Genomic DNA, 14,335 nt, shown 5'->3' with positions numbered 1-14,335 from the left:
TGAAAGTTAGTAAAGTCATTCTCTGAAAGTCACACAACTGTATGATTTCAGCCATAAAAAGGTACAACTTTAATACAACCACTTTCCAGGGGCTATGGCTCCCAGGAGACCTGTTTCATTAAAAAAAAATGTATTTCATCACGGAAGTTATCATATAAGAATAATAAATATATAACTATAAATTCAATGTACATCTGGTAGAAAAGATACACAGGCTAAAAATAGCTTTAGAAAAGTCAGTGAGAGCACTTGTTTCAATACATTGTATTATTTCATTCTAATGTATTTGTATTTTGTCTATGCATAGAATCTTAATTTTTACTGAATACTATTCCATTCCTATTTGAAAAGAAAAATTCCTGGCGACTAGAACATGTCAGAACAGAGACAGAGACTTGGGAAAATGAAGAACTGCAAACCCGCTTTACATTTTAGTGGATTAGAGAACAGGGCAGAGCTTACAGTTGTTAGTGCCATTCTTACTATAAAGAGAGCAAGAGCACCACCTGCCGTTTTAGAAATGTATTTATTTCCGTCACGAAAGTTATTCTTCAAGTAATGCATTCAGAAACAGTCAGGCATGCTAACCAAGCCATACTTCTTTAGAAAAGCTTTATCCTGAAATTTAAGCTTATGTAAGACAATTTTAACAAACGATGTGTTTGCACTTCCCTATTCATACAATGAATTGCACTGTAGCAACAATGCTGGCCAAAATAACTGAATATGGGATTCTGGCACATTTTTTAAAGAAAGAGATAGTTTCACACTTCTGTTTTAGTGCATGGGAAATTGCTCTTCCTCACTCAGGGCCTCAAAAAGTAGAGTCCAGAACATCTGTAGATCTGATTTGCATCAACAGCCACTGAGCAAATTTACTTACTGACTTTAGTATAAAGAGCATGACAAAGGTTTAGGTAATTATGAGCTGAACATTACGGAATAAATAATTACCACTAGATAAGTAAGGCATCAAACTATAGTTTAAACAATTTTTTGAAAATTTTCAAAGGACCTTGTTTTCAAAATGCTCCCCGTTGAGAAAATACAGGTCAGTACACACCTAGCTGCAGTGAGCAGAACCTTCACTGGCAAATGGGATTGTTTCCTTATGCCCAGATTCCATTTAAGCATAACTTGGATGACTTCATAAATCCAACTGGCTGGCAGTATTGGGAAAACTGAAACCAAGCAAATTAAAACCCTAGATGACCAGGAGATAAGCTGAAGAGTGTAATTAGAAAGTCTGACCAGCAGCTTGGATGCTCTGAGATAGAGAATGCTGAACATCTGTTTAATTCTTCCTAGCTGCCAGGAGGAACCACCTCAGGTTCTTCTCCTCTTCCTCTGAAAACCACATGACACTTTGGAAAAGAATACATCAGGCTGACCAGCTATAAACACATGCCTGCCATGCTATAGGCTAATAAGGGACTTTTTTGAGGACTGGTCATTTATCAACGAAATGATCATCTCTCTAAATTTCCATGAGAGGAAGGATCAGTACTAAAGGAATTGGCCAATTTGTATTCGGGGTCGGCCAGCCAATGTTCTCAAGGATTTTACGTGAAAGCGAGTTCAGACCAGCAGCGACCTCTTCAAAAATTTAGGAAAACAACATGGAACGTGAACAAATTATGTGCTTTTGCCATGGAAAAAGACACCGTGGCCCATTTCTTCCTCAGGCAACCACAGTCAAGATTCAACTGGCCTGCTCACAAGCAAAATTATATCAGATGCCTTTGATTTTTATTCTACTTAATTCAGTTCTGATTTGTGCACGAAAAATTCAAAGGAGCAGTGAAAAATATGTGCAACTTGATTGTTTCCCAGGAGCTAAGTTAGATCATTTTTATAATATGTTAACATCAAACATATGTCAATAACAGATGTATAACCTGCGTTTTGTTTACCAGTACCAGTTCTAATAAGGTAACAACTTTGGTGTCAGTACAGTGTCCTGTATTCCCCTTTTAAAGATGCTTTGTACATCTGCAAGATGTGCAAAACAAAAATAATATAGGATTGCATCAAGCTTGTGCATTTATTGGTGGCTTATTAAAAATTAATTCATTGCTGTAAATGAATGCTGATAACAAATTAGCAAAAACTTTTTCTTTTCTTCTGTTCTTTTTTTACACAAATAGTTTTATTACAAACTTGAATTCTTGAGAAATACAAATTTAAGAAATTACATGAAGGCCTTGGCATTTCTAAGAATCTTTTGGCATTTGCATGGTTATAGTCTATAAAACACTTTCAGACACAGATTTGTCTAAACATTGGTATAATTGCATAGAAAGTCTTTAGAAATATTTCTTAGGCCACTTGGAAGACTTTTTTTGGCACAGTATTAACAAAATTAAGGCCTTATCATTTTTCAAAATCAAGTCATTCAGTGTGTGAGTAGTGTTTAAAACCCTGAAAAATATTAAATACAGAATAAACACTATAAGCTCAAAGCAGGATTTACTATAATAAAGACAAATAGCTATTAACCTGGGTTCAGTCTCTGCAATTTACAGACTTCAGTATTGAAATGAGCTATGCAAAATGAACATTTCACATCATATTTTGGCATTTAACATCTAATTTATGACACTGAAAAAAAGAAAACTTTTGTAAGCTTCTTTTTGAAGTGATAAACTCAAAGCTTGATTTGCCTAATGGTTGATATCTATATAAATTACTAAAATATTTATATATTTTTTTTCTTGACCATTGCTGGATCATTCCTTATTCCACAGAAAGTTTGTTCTACTGCATAAGGAAGCTGCATAGTACCAACATAGCAGAAATACTTACTTGCCTTTTTCTGAAATCAGTTAGGCAATCTCTTCCAAATGTAGTCCTATTAAAACCAATAGCACTACAAACAGAAGGAAAGGTTTGCAGGATGGCACTCTTATGTTTTGGAAACATGGTTACTTGCTGCTTAACCACAATCTGTAATCCTAAAACTCTTTTTTACATTAGTATTGCTTTGTACAGGAAGAATAAGTACATACCTAAGAGTTTTGGATTTTGAGACAGCTAGATAATGGTAACAACAAGCTTATCTGGGGAAGGAGAATGAATCTAAATATATAATACAAGAATGAGAAAGGGGAGTCAAACAGTATAAGGCAGAACTGCATATCTCCTAGCACCTTTGCATTTTTTTTCTGGATGAACTCTGACTTTTTATTCTATCAGTGCATTGCATTTATATAAAAAATATATATATTTTGATCAAAAGTGCCATTTGGCATGTCAACATTTGAAGCTTATCTTTGTTGTCTCTTTTCATCTTCAGCAAGGACAGGGCCAGTAAAGCAGTGTGTGTTAGTTATGCAAGTTCCTAAAAGGCACTTTACTGTTTTCATATTCGACAACAATGAGGTACATATGATATATGTCTAGGCTTCATTGCTGTTAAACGAATAGCACCATATTGTGTGAAATTAGTTGAAATTCAAAAGTCATTATGTTTTTCTCATACAGACTTGACAACGGCTAACGTTTGAGCGCAGATCCCCTGCTTTCAACGTTGAGGGTGTTGGTTTCCTATCGAAAAAAGATAAATGAAAAGAACCATTAACAGTTGTTAATACAAAATGATTAGTTTTCAGAAGCATCATCGACAAGGCAAACTTTGCATGCAGCCAAGTACCACTTTGAGCTGTGATGAATCGGAGTGTTCCTAAGTTCTCCAATTTCAACACACTTTTAAGTGTAAGTCACAGACTGTCACAAGATAAACATCAGTGATTTCCAGTTACTTCAGAATTTAGTTCTGTTGCTCGGCCGAGGGTTTCCTTAAGTAGAAGACACTACCTGTTTAATAATCAGCAGTTTGAAAACATGCTGAAATTTAGGCAGCCATAAAAACCAGGTAAGAAAATTGAGGCATTTGACTACTCATGAGTTTCTTCTAACTCTTGAGATTTTACAGAATAAAAAATAGCCAACAAGGGAAACGATGTATGCAAAGTGGTGTCAAAATAGACAGACAAACCAGTCTTTCGTGTCTCTAATCTGTCATAAAATGCTACTGCTGCTGGAAGTAAAGCATTTTCAGACAAAAGTGTGATTACATTTAATTTTTTTCTTTTAAAAGGATTATGAGTTTGTAGGAAACTGGAGTACCCCTGTGAATTATGACAGCAAGACAGGTCCCCTGATGAAGTATAAACTAGGATTATTTTAGTGGCTTGAGACACAGTTTGCAGCCAGAAAAGGATATCAAGTTGACAGTTCTCTCCATGTAGGACTCTTCGAATACAAACAACCGTAGTGCAGACTCTCCTGTATTTTCCTGTGACCAGCCCCCACTCCTTTCTAGGGAACCAGTGCTCATCCCAAGGTTGGCACGTGAGCTCTGTTAGCCGTAGCTTCTCTGGTTAAAGTGATTATCACAGCCCCAGAGATAACTAGTCCCAGCACTCAACTTTGCCACCTACTCAGTTTACAGCTGTCCCACAGACAAGAATTTAAACCTAGCCACGCAACCTGCCTCATTTTGACTGAGACTTGCTAAGGAGCATTCACAGATCCGGAAGGCATGAGCAGATAAACCAGCGGAAGAGGATGTCCCTCTGCGCTCAAGAGAAATGCCTGTGAACCAGGCAAGCTATGCAGAGAACTGGTACCTGGGAGCTGGTTCGTATGTTCACAAATTAACTTTAATAGAATTCAGATGGATCAAACAGTACTGTGTTGAGAAATATAGTTATACGCAGGGGACCAGGACAGAGCCTACCACCACTTAATTCCTGAAATTAGCACCCAGAAGGACTGAAGAAATGCCAAAGGCCTCCATCTTGGTCTGAGGTTCATTTAGAGAGATTTTCTCCAGACTGGAGAGCAGTAAATAATTGTTCAGCTCACTCCATTTCCTTCCTCTCCATGTTCAATATCTGCACTTATTTCAAGTGTTTCTATTAGGTGCTAACATCCACTAGGGAGAAGGTTGTAGTCTAACTTAGTTTCAGCCAGGATATCAGCCTATCCCAGTTACGACTCAATGAATACAATCAAACATACTGGAAATGCAAACATTGTTAGATCACTCTAAAAAGCAAAATACTAAGCACAAATGACACACCTGTAGACACTAATGGAAGATACACTCATTAATTCCCCTAAAGGTATTATTTAAAAAGAAAAAGAAAAACAGAAGTCCTTAACTGTATATATTAATCAAGCTGTGGCACAGCCAATACTTCAAACATGTTTTACACTCAAACAATACTTCTGTTATTCAGTGACAAGGCGTGAGCGAGTCTCAAATACCGATAAATAGATCACGAACTTACTTGAACATCTCATTCCTCTCTATAGTGGCAAGCCAGAAGCTGTAAGCATTTGCATAATAATTGCAGGTGCCCCGGCCGTGGCATTCAATGAAGGGAGCGCTGCGAAATTCCTCTAGGCAGGAACCTGGAGAGGCCAGGGCCTGGCCGGAGCCCTCGGCACCAGCACTGGTGTGCTAGGGAAATGCAAAAGCATCGATCAGAGACCTCTTTCATTACGGCACCTAGTAACTTTCTCGCACAAGTACTTCTTTGCATGCCCCTCCTTGCCCTCTCTCATGTCTGTCTGCTGGTTTGTTCTTCTGCTCAGAGAGAAGCAAGGAGCCGGAGCCAAAGGGTGGCACTGGACCGACCAGCTTATCACTAGCGCAACGCACCAGTAACACCTCCTTGAGGGCAGCCGTATGCACAGAAATACGCCAGGACCGAAGCCCAGGCTATTTCTACGCTGGCAGTGGGCCAGGACCCACCCTCTGACCCTGGGGCTGTAGTCTATATCCCCACAGCTAAACCTTTTTTCTGATCCAGAAGAGTGTGGCCTCTCTCATAACGCCTAGCACTAATGGGTCTGGATCCATGCTGTTCCCCAGACCATGCCCACACGTGGCTGGGAACAGTGGCAGCGGACATAAGCTGTCAGCACGACAGCAAGCAAGCTAACAACTAAACAGTACTCCCTGGACCTTTTTATTTTTTCCAGTAGAGAAATAGCCAAAAAAAACTGATAAAAGATCAAAAAACGTCATGTGAAAATTGAAGGCTTATTCATCAAAGCTGAGACGAGGACAGGCACTGACTCACTACTGCTCTAGGAAACTTCTGCAACAAAGATGCTAAGGGACAATGGAAAATTATGCTTATTTCCTCGCTTATGCTGCACTTCGACCATGTGCTGCAGCTGCAAACAAGAGAACATGCTCCGTGAATTTCGCCAAAAGTGGACAGGGAATTGCTATTATATTATCCTCATATAGTAATTAGCCAGAATCTTTATAAAGTCAGAGCAGAAGCCTAAAACTCGCCTGAGACCTGAAATGGTACTGTCAGATATCGTCTTTCCCAGAGCAGAAGTGTAGATCGAACACTAGAAACAAATGTTTTTCTCAGCTCAGAGTATGCCCTAATGCACTTACCATGACAAAGGAGTAACCAATCCAAAGTGAACTCCAGCCCTCAGGACACTGTGGTATTTGAATTGTCTGACTGTGAACGGCTATTACCATAGCGGGAGCCTCGCACACAGCACATCTAGAAAGACGAAGACATGAATGAGGCACATGCATTTGAGGGCTAATACTTCTTTCTTTTCAGAAGTTCCTTTCATTAAGGAATTTGAATTTGAAAATGCTGTCACCTTCAAAAACAAAGCAAAATCAGAATGTTTAATTTAGGAAAACAACCATCTGATCCTTTTTCTTTTCTCATTTAGCTGGGGACGGCTTAACTCTTAATTCATTATTCCTATTAGTGTTCCTAGAGCAAAGAAGCAAGAGACGTGTTCTCTGAATATTTAAATGCATATATATTTTTCTCTTTTTCTAGCCCCATTTGTACTGTAGTGTCTAAAAGTGGCCAGTGTCATGAACATGAACAGCAAACAGCCAAACAATTTAGCCCAGCAGGTATCACTTAGAAAGTGGTCTACTGTGATCAGAGACAAATAGCAGCAATTCATCATCCTAAATACAGCCATGAGTGACTTCCAGAGAGAAAGACATCTCTCTGGAAGACGTATTACAATGGCAGTCACTGCTACTATAATCATCTAACGCAGGCTCTTCCCTATGCATTTTTCTTAACAGTGGCTTTGTTTACATTTGTGGTCTTTATCTCCAGTAAGAGATTCCTAGCCAAGTAACTGGACCAATGAACCTGAAAAGCTATGCAGCACCCATCCTTTTACTTTAAATCAATACATTGTGTTTCAGAACTGCTGGGTCACTAAATTAGCCACAGATCAATCATGCCTTCATAAATGAATCATAAAAAATGTCAGTGGGGCTGGCAATTATAATACGGGAGCTGGCTAATAAAGAATATGATAGATGCAATCCATTTCTTTCTCATACAGTTCCTAAATTGGCTACTGTAGTTAGCAATGATGAAAGCAACTCAAAACAGATACCGAGAAGTACACAGTCTGAATCCTATTATCAAAGCCGTGGAAAAAAATCAAATGCAAAATGGATCAAGTTGGATTCTGGTAAAGCAAAGGAATTCAGAATGAAAGCCGCCTACTTCTGACGTGTGAAGACTGCTTTCATACCTACCGCCTTCAACTTCAGTGCAGAAGCAAGACAATTATTTTAAGAAACACATCAATGAAAGAGTAAGTTAAAAGAGGAATGTTAAAGCTGCCTCTATTCTTGGAGCCGTGCTTTGCTTCAAGAGATTTCTGGTACTTCAGTGGAAGACCTTATATGAAAAGAAGGCTCATGACCCAAGGCACCAAGTGACACTTCTACATCTTTTGAACTTTTGGACAGAGAAAATTGTTGATTTAAACGCCTCAGCTAGTAAAATAAATTGAAAGAATAGTCTTCTCAGACTCCTTGCTGAATGTGCTGATGTTAAAAATGTATGTTACAATTATTTCACTCTCTGCCTTGGCTAAACAGGAAAAAAATATATATATATATATATACACACACACACATACATAAATATGTGTGTATATATGTATAGATACACACACACATATATATGTACCGACATGCATATTTATATGATAAAAAAGCTGCTCTGTATGCATAAGGAAAAATGTTGGTGGGTGCCTCACTGAGCAAGATTTTCAAAAATGATTGTCAAATGATTGTTTGGGTGCCTGATTAGGGATAGCATTAAAGGAATATGAATTTATGATGCTGGTCATTTTAATATTTCTGCAAGTCAAGCCCCTTCCATCTATATCCAGTAACAACCAAAAAGTAAGACCACCAAAGTCACTACAGTCACTCTTGAGAAGCTTGGTCTCAGTCTGCTCACCAAATTTTCAAGGTATAGCAACTTCTGTGCCACTAAATCAAAAATACAGTACAGAAGTAACAACTGCAGGAACAAGATGGATTCCACTATGCAAGTTAGATATAAAATGTTTTGCAGTAGGGTCAAACAGTTTTGTGAGTATGCCAAGGTGCTGAAAGACAACAACTCGTGGATGATTTGAACTGCCCCTTTTCTTGGATGGTATATACAGGCCCCAAAAAGCAATGACAAGCAGTCTCCACTTCCATCCACTTTAAATGGCAGGAAGAGGGATCAGCAAGAGTTGATGCAGATTAGGAGCAACGACAGGAATCTTAGATCTAAAGATTATCATCTCATTTAGAGGCTGGAGCTCTTTTGTCAGATTCTTAGCTAAGGAGAGTAGTATACTTTACCACACTCTTGCCCCCAGCTCTGCCTTTGGCACTGGGCATATCATGAGAAAACAGTTTTTTGCTGGTGGCCTTAATATTTAAAATGGACCAAATCTTCAATCCTGTGGATTGATGCAGAAGTTATGCTCTATGTAAGTGCCACAACTTGTGCTAGATGAGGTTTTATTAAAAAATAGACAATTGATTTTGCAACTATTTCCTTTCAGTTAGACAATAATGGTTGTAGTCAAGCACCACGTCCAAAACAATGCAAGAAGCCTGGCAGTGTACTGTATGAGAAATAACGCTACCCATTTCAAACAAAAGGAAGCTGAGCCCTTAAAAGTTTCTAACTATGGCTAGTAAGCAAACAAAAAAAAAAAGGGAATTGTTTTCTGCAGGAAATTGTGAATAAATTCAAAACTTTTCTCCTCCAAAGTACATCATGGCTTTTGCAAAGTATCATTTCAAAACAAATCTTTTCATTTCAATTAGACCCAAAATAGACTAGTCTTTTTGTCTGGGTTTCCCCCCAGATGGATTCATTTTTGATTTAAGTCTAAACTGAAAATGTGTACACTTTGAACCATTTCACCAAAAGAACGCAAAATTTCAATTTAAAGCAAGGAAAAAAATATCTATATAGATTAAAAGCCTTTTTTTTTTTCAGAAAAAAAAAGTACCATACATGCTTTTAATAGCCTTCATCATTTTACAGACACAACAGAACTGGACCATACCTGCTGATGAACGGTCTGATATTATCACCAGTGATAGGAGCCATACTCATTGGCATGGGTTCAGGAGTGGACAGCCAGTAGGAATAGTCATTCCTTGATGCAAAGTTACATACATTGTTGATATTGCAGAATAAGAATGGCATAGTACTAAATTTACGAAGACAGCTCCCTGCCGTGCCTGAAAGGTTAAGTGAAAGGTTGTTAACCCATTTTTGTTAAACCATTGCCAATTGCCATACTAATATTGCCAGTAGCAGCTTAAAAGCAGAAGATCCTTGTCCTGGAGGACTAAGTTCTCTTGGAGGAAGTGGCTTCTCTCAGCTGCACCAGGAAGGGACAGGGCAAGGCACAGAGTAACTCAGTTTTGCCTGCAGAATTATAGAATAATTTAAGTTGGAGGAGATCTCCAGAGGTCATCTATCCCAAACACCTGCCAGTTAGACCAGGTTGCTTGGGTTCGTATCCAGTCTAGTTTCAAATATCTGCAAAGACTGAGATTCAACAATCTCTCTGGGCTCCTGTTCCAGCGTTCCAGCATCCCAATGGCAAAAAAAGCTTTTCTTTGTATCTAACTGGAATATCTCATATTCTAACTTGTGTCCATTGCCTCTTCTCCTATCACTGTGCTCCTCTGAGAAGAGTCTGACTCCATCTTCTCTACACCCTCCCATTAGCTATAGACAGCAATAACGGTCTCTTTTTAATCTTCTCTTAAGGCTGAGCAAATCCAGTTTCCTGAGACTCTTCATGTATGTCATGTGCTCCTGTCCCTACTGAAAATCTTAGTGGTCACTGTATTCAATCCAGTATATTAATGTCTTCCTTGTACTGGGCGGGGGGGGGGGTCCAAGTTCGGGCACAATACACTAGATGTGGTCTCACAACTGCCAAATAGAGAAGAATCACCTCTCCTGATCTACTTGCCAACAGAGCCTAGTACGTCGTTGGGGGTTTTTCTGTTGCAAGGGCACATTGCTAACTGGTTCTTTCCTGCTTTCTAGATTGTTAAGCCCCAGTTTGTACTGTTGCATGGGGTTATTTCATCCCGGGTGTAGCACTTTGCATTTGCTGTTACAGAACTTCTTGAGGTTCTTCTCAGCCTTTCTCTCCAACCTGGCCAGGTCCCCCTGAATAGTAGCTGTGCACTCTGGGATGTCAAACACTCCTCCCAATCCGGTGTCACCCACAAACTTGTTGAGAGTGCACTCTATCCCATCACCCAGGTTGTTAACAAATTCATTAAACACTATTGGCTCAGTATTGATTCCTGAGAGACATCACTATTCACCAGCTACCATCAGACTTTGTACAGCTCATATCCTCTGAGACTGATGGTCCCACCAATTTCCAACCCACCTTTTCATCCATTTAACCAGCCCATAGCTCATCAATTTGGCTATAAGGGTACAATGGAAGACCACATCAAAGGCTTTGATAAAGCCTTCCTCAAATAAACTGGTAGTGCTTCCTCTATGCATCAATCCATTATTGTACCAGCCTAGAAGGCATAAAGCACCAGCTAGCCAAGAATGACTATACAGTTTTGTTCAATACAAATCTACAAATGAAAGAAACCTTTGGTTTCTAACAGAATTCTGATTTGGTCTCTAAGGTCAATTCTTACCCAAATCCTGGCCATGTGCTCTTTCATTGCCTTGTACATAAAGCAAGGAGTAACCATGGTAAATCAGCCTCGTTCCAAAAGGACACTGTGGTTCTTCAGTGGTTTGACTGTGTCTGGTAACAAGGAAACCGTGAGCAACAGATGCTGCACCTGGTGGGCCCATAGCCCCAGGCAAACCTTCAGGACCAGGTGGACCAGGGAATCCTCTGGGCCCTAAAATAAAGAAAGTTTCATTTTATCTCTACAGACATTGTCTGGTGACACAGAAAAAGACACCTTGCTGGCACTCAGATAGCACTCAGTATTCATTTGCCATTTGTATCGTTACTAAAATGCCTTTGAGAGCATCTACAGAAAAAAATGCATCAATTTCTAATGGGGATGAAATTATAGCAAGTAATGGAAACTCAAGAATTGGTGCTTCCCACCTAGTCATTAGAAAGAAATTGAACTATTCGGAAAAAAATTAAAATAAATATTAACATTTAAACACTCAAAGGACAGGAAACTCTTAGGAGCATGATATCTGTAGTGGCATAGTGACTATATTACTTACCCTATGTATATGACTATATATAAATATATGCTGTACCTGACTATACATATAAATATACACAATACATATACATGTGTGTGTGTTTGTGTTTAAATAATACTTGGCAGCGTAAATTTCATAAAAAAAGAGTGAGATTACAGAGACAGAAGATCCTGTGCACAAGGCAACAGTCTTCTCCCCTTTGCAACGAAGGCTATGGGGAACCTGTGGCCTCTATATTTGAGGAAACCAAGATTTTCCTTCCTTTTCAGTAGCAGGAGAGGAATGCAACTGCAGATGCAGAAAGGAAGGCTCCTACTAGCATCACAAGATCTTCAGGCTTTCCTAGTAGTACCCACAGCTACTTTGATTTGTAGCTTTAGCAAGTCTCAAATGTCCTTTGGTGTATTTCCAGAGCTGTCACGTGTAACCTTTGCACTGTAGAAGATACACGTCCTATAGAGCTAATGATGTTATTTTCCTTATTTTACAAGTTACAACTTGTATTGCTGAGGGAAAATAATCTACAGAATTGCTCATTTCTTGTATTCAAAGCAAGTATTATTTCTAATGAAATTCAAACAACAGAAGCTTCCTAGAAATCAAAGCATGTTTTATATGAAAGAACTTGCATAGGTAGGTTCCTTTCTTTCTCAGGCATACTTTGTAAGTCTCTATTTTCACTCCAGCAAAAGACAAGTCTGTCTATTCACTGGAAGCTAGTTACAGCTGCTCCTTCTGCTGCTTCTGCAGAGAATTCCAGACCCGGTCAACAATCTTTGCTGCTTTCCAGTACTCTGCCTAGATAACTAAAAAAGTGAGATTAGGTACTATCACACCTAACCTCCTACGTCATTTTTCTATGGCGGAATCAAGTCCTTGAAGAGCTCATGCGCTTACCTGGGGGACCATAAGGACCAACTTCTCCTTTTTGCCCAGGTTTACCATCAAACCCTGGGCTACCCGGTGGCCCAGGTATACCTGAAGGTCCTGTAACCCCTGTTGATAAACAAAGAATAGTTATTACTGTATCACTGGAAGCTATTTCATGTTAGTTTCGACCTTTTGACTTATGATAGCACTGGCCCAACTCAGCACACTCAGATTCACTGAGGTTATTCAGATTCAGTGAGCATACTGCAGTATCTAGAGCAAATACGTGGGTTACTGCAGGCAAAATGGTTATGGTAGAGAAGAACAGAGAAAGCAGAAGATGTGCTTCAAAAACAATTAGTATTTGCCTGGAATGAAGGGTAGCAATCTTTTCCCTCTGCTTATCATATGATTCACTCAGAACTGCAGGAACTACAGAAAATAGATCGCAAAAAAAGAAGGTGATGAACAGTGGGGAAATCAGTATTCTCTTAGCTTCTTCCCAAACAGGTTTTTGAAATACGTTATGTCTCTCTTCTACAAATTTCTGTGGATACTTTGACTCTTACATATAAACTCAGTAATTCTGAGCTTGGAAAAAAAAAGCCATCAATGTCATACCAACACTTCTGTAACACATAATTAGCTTTAGACAGTCATAGCTGTCCTCTTTCAGATCACTCAAAATGCAATATTGCATTCACGTATTGAATTGACTACTAAAACAGAGACAGATCCCGTATGAGCAAACCCATGCTGTGCCCTGCCACTGGGATTATTTCACAGCCACTTACTAATGCGCTACAGTTGAAGAGTGGGAACTCCACCTTCAAGAACAAACTTCCATATGCATTATGTTAAATAGAAAGAAAATATTCATTATATTTCACCATGATTCCCCATCATCTTGCCATAGAAGAATCAAGGAATAAAGTTTTCCTTTAAAATGTTGGTAACTTAAGAATGCCTCTGAGCTTCCATTCTCCGTGCTCTGTTATTTTGAAGGACATGTGTCATTCTATCAGCATTTCGTTTGTCTAACCCTTTGCTCGATTCCCTTATTCTCTACCGTCTTTAATCTCTGCAGTTCACCATAAAAAATGCAACAGTTGGGCTAAGAGAGGAATTGTAGGACTATGGGACAAGCTCCCTCAGGGAACACTTTCCACTTTAAGATCACGGTATTTTTCCTTATGTGTGCCTTCTCTCACAAACACACAGTAAAGAAGTTTGGATGTAACGCTCATCTCTCTAAAGAGAGATGACACCCTACCAAACACATTTCTGGGGAAAGGATGAACGGTGTGCTGCACATCACCCTGCCTGAAATCAGTACGAAAGCACCTGGTTCTGGCATTCCTGCAGAGGAGCTTCAAAAAGAATCACTCTCTTCTTCAGTGGCAGACACAATCTGAGTGGCTTGTAAATAGGTGGATACTGTTATATGACAAAATCTTCCAGTATCTAGCCTACCACTGGTCTATTTTTACATTATGTAAAATGTGTATCTACTGGCAGGTTACAAACTCTCTCACCTTGCTGTCCTTTGGGACCTGGAACTCCCGGGAATCCTTTGAGACCAACTGGTCCTACAGGGCCAGGTAAGCCAGGATCCCCTTTAACAAGCTGAAAAGCACCTGGTGGGCCTGGTGGACCTTGTAAACCTGTCAAAATTAACAAGGAAAACAAGAATATATTTAGTATTGCACAATAAAAGAATTAGTGAAGAAGGTTATGCTCTATTACCATTTAAAGGTTCCAGTAACGACAAAGCATTGATACAGATTTTTCAGAGGAAGATGCCAATATAGTCTCTCTCTACTCAATACTTAAATCTAATCTGAACATTCAGAAGCTGGCACCACGCTATCTGTTTTCATAGTCTACCTTTTTGACACTGTACACAGGAG

At 39.2% G+C, this 14,335-nt stretch overlaps 1 protein-coding gene across 2 annotated transcripts in view; it reads right to left on the bottom strand.

Annotated features, from left to right (window-relative positions):
* Nucleotides 1–507: 507 nt before the first annotated feature.
* The window catches only part of COL4A1 (collagen type IV alpha 1 chain), a 132,704-nt gene continuing 118,876 nt past the window's right edge, over nt 508–14,335 (bottom strand). For both annotated transcript variants that reach the window (XM_068927444.1, XM_068927440.1), the window contains exons 46-52: nt 13,961–14,089; nt 12,453–12,551; nt 11,018–11,230; nt 9,394–9,571; nt 6,428–6,542; nt 5,298–5,470; nt 508–3,546 (exon numbers count right to left, since the gene is read on the bottom strand). In XM_068927444.1, coding sequence (XP_068783545.1) covers nt 3,465–3,546; nt 5,298–5,470; nt 6,428–6,542; nt 9,394–9,571; nt 11,018–11,230; nt 12,453–12,551; nt 13,961–14,089 — 989 coding nt within the window. In that variant the 3' untranslated portion in view covers nt 508–3,464. The remainder of the gene's footprint in view (nt 3,547–5,297; nt 5,471–6,427; nt 6,543–9,393; nt 9,572–11,017; nt 11,231–12,452; nt 12,552–13,960; nt 14,090–14,335) is intronic.

The sequence above is a fragment of the Struthio camelus genome, chromosome 1, assembly GCF_040807025.1.
Source record: "Struthio camelus isolate bStrCam1 chromosome 1, bStrCam1.hap1, whole genome shotgun sequence".
In the NCBI taxonomy this organism is placed as follows: domain Eukaryota; kingdom Metazoa; phylum Chordata; class Aves; order Struthioniformes; family Struthionidae; genus Struthio; species Struthio camelus.
The sequence above is the reverse complement of the archived record's forward strand: the minus strand, read 5'-3'. Positions and strand labels throughout refer to the sequence as shown.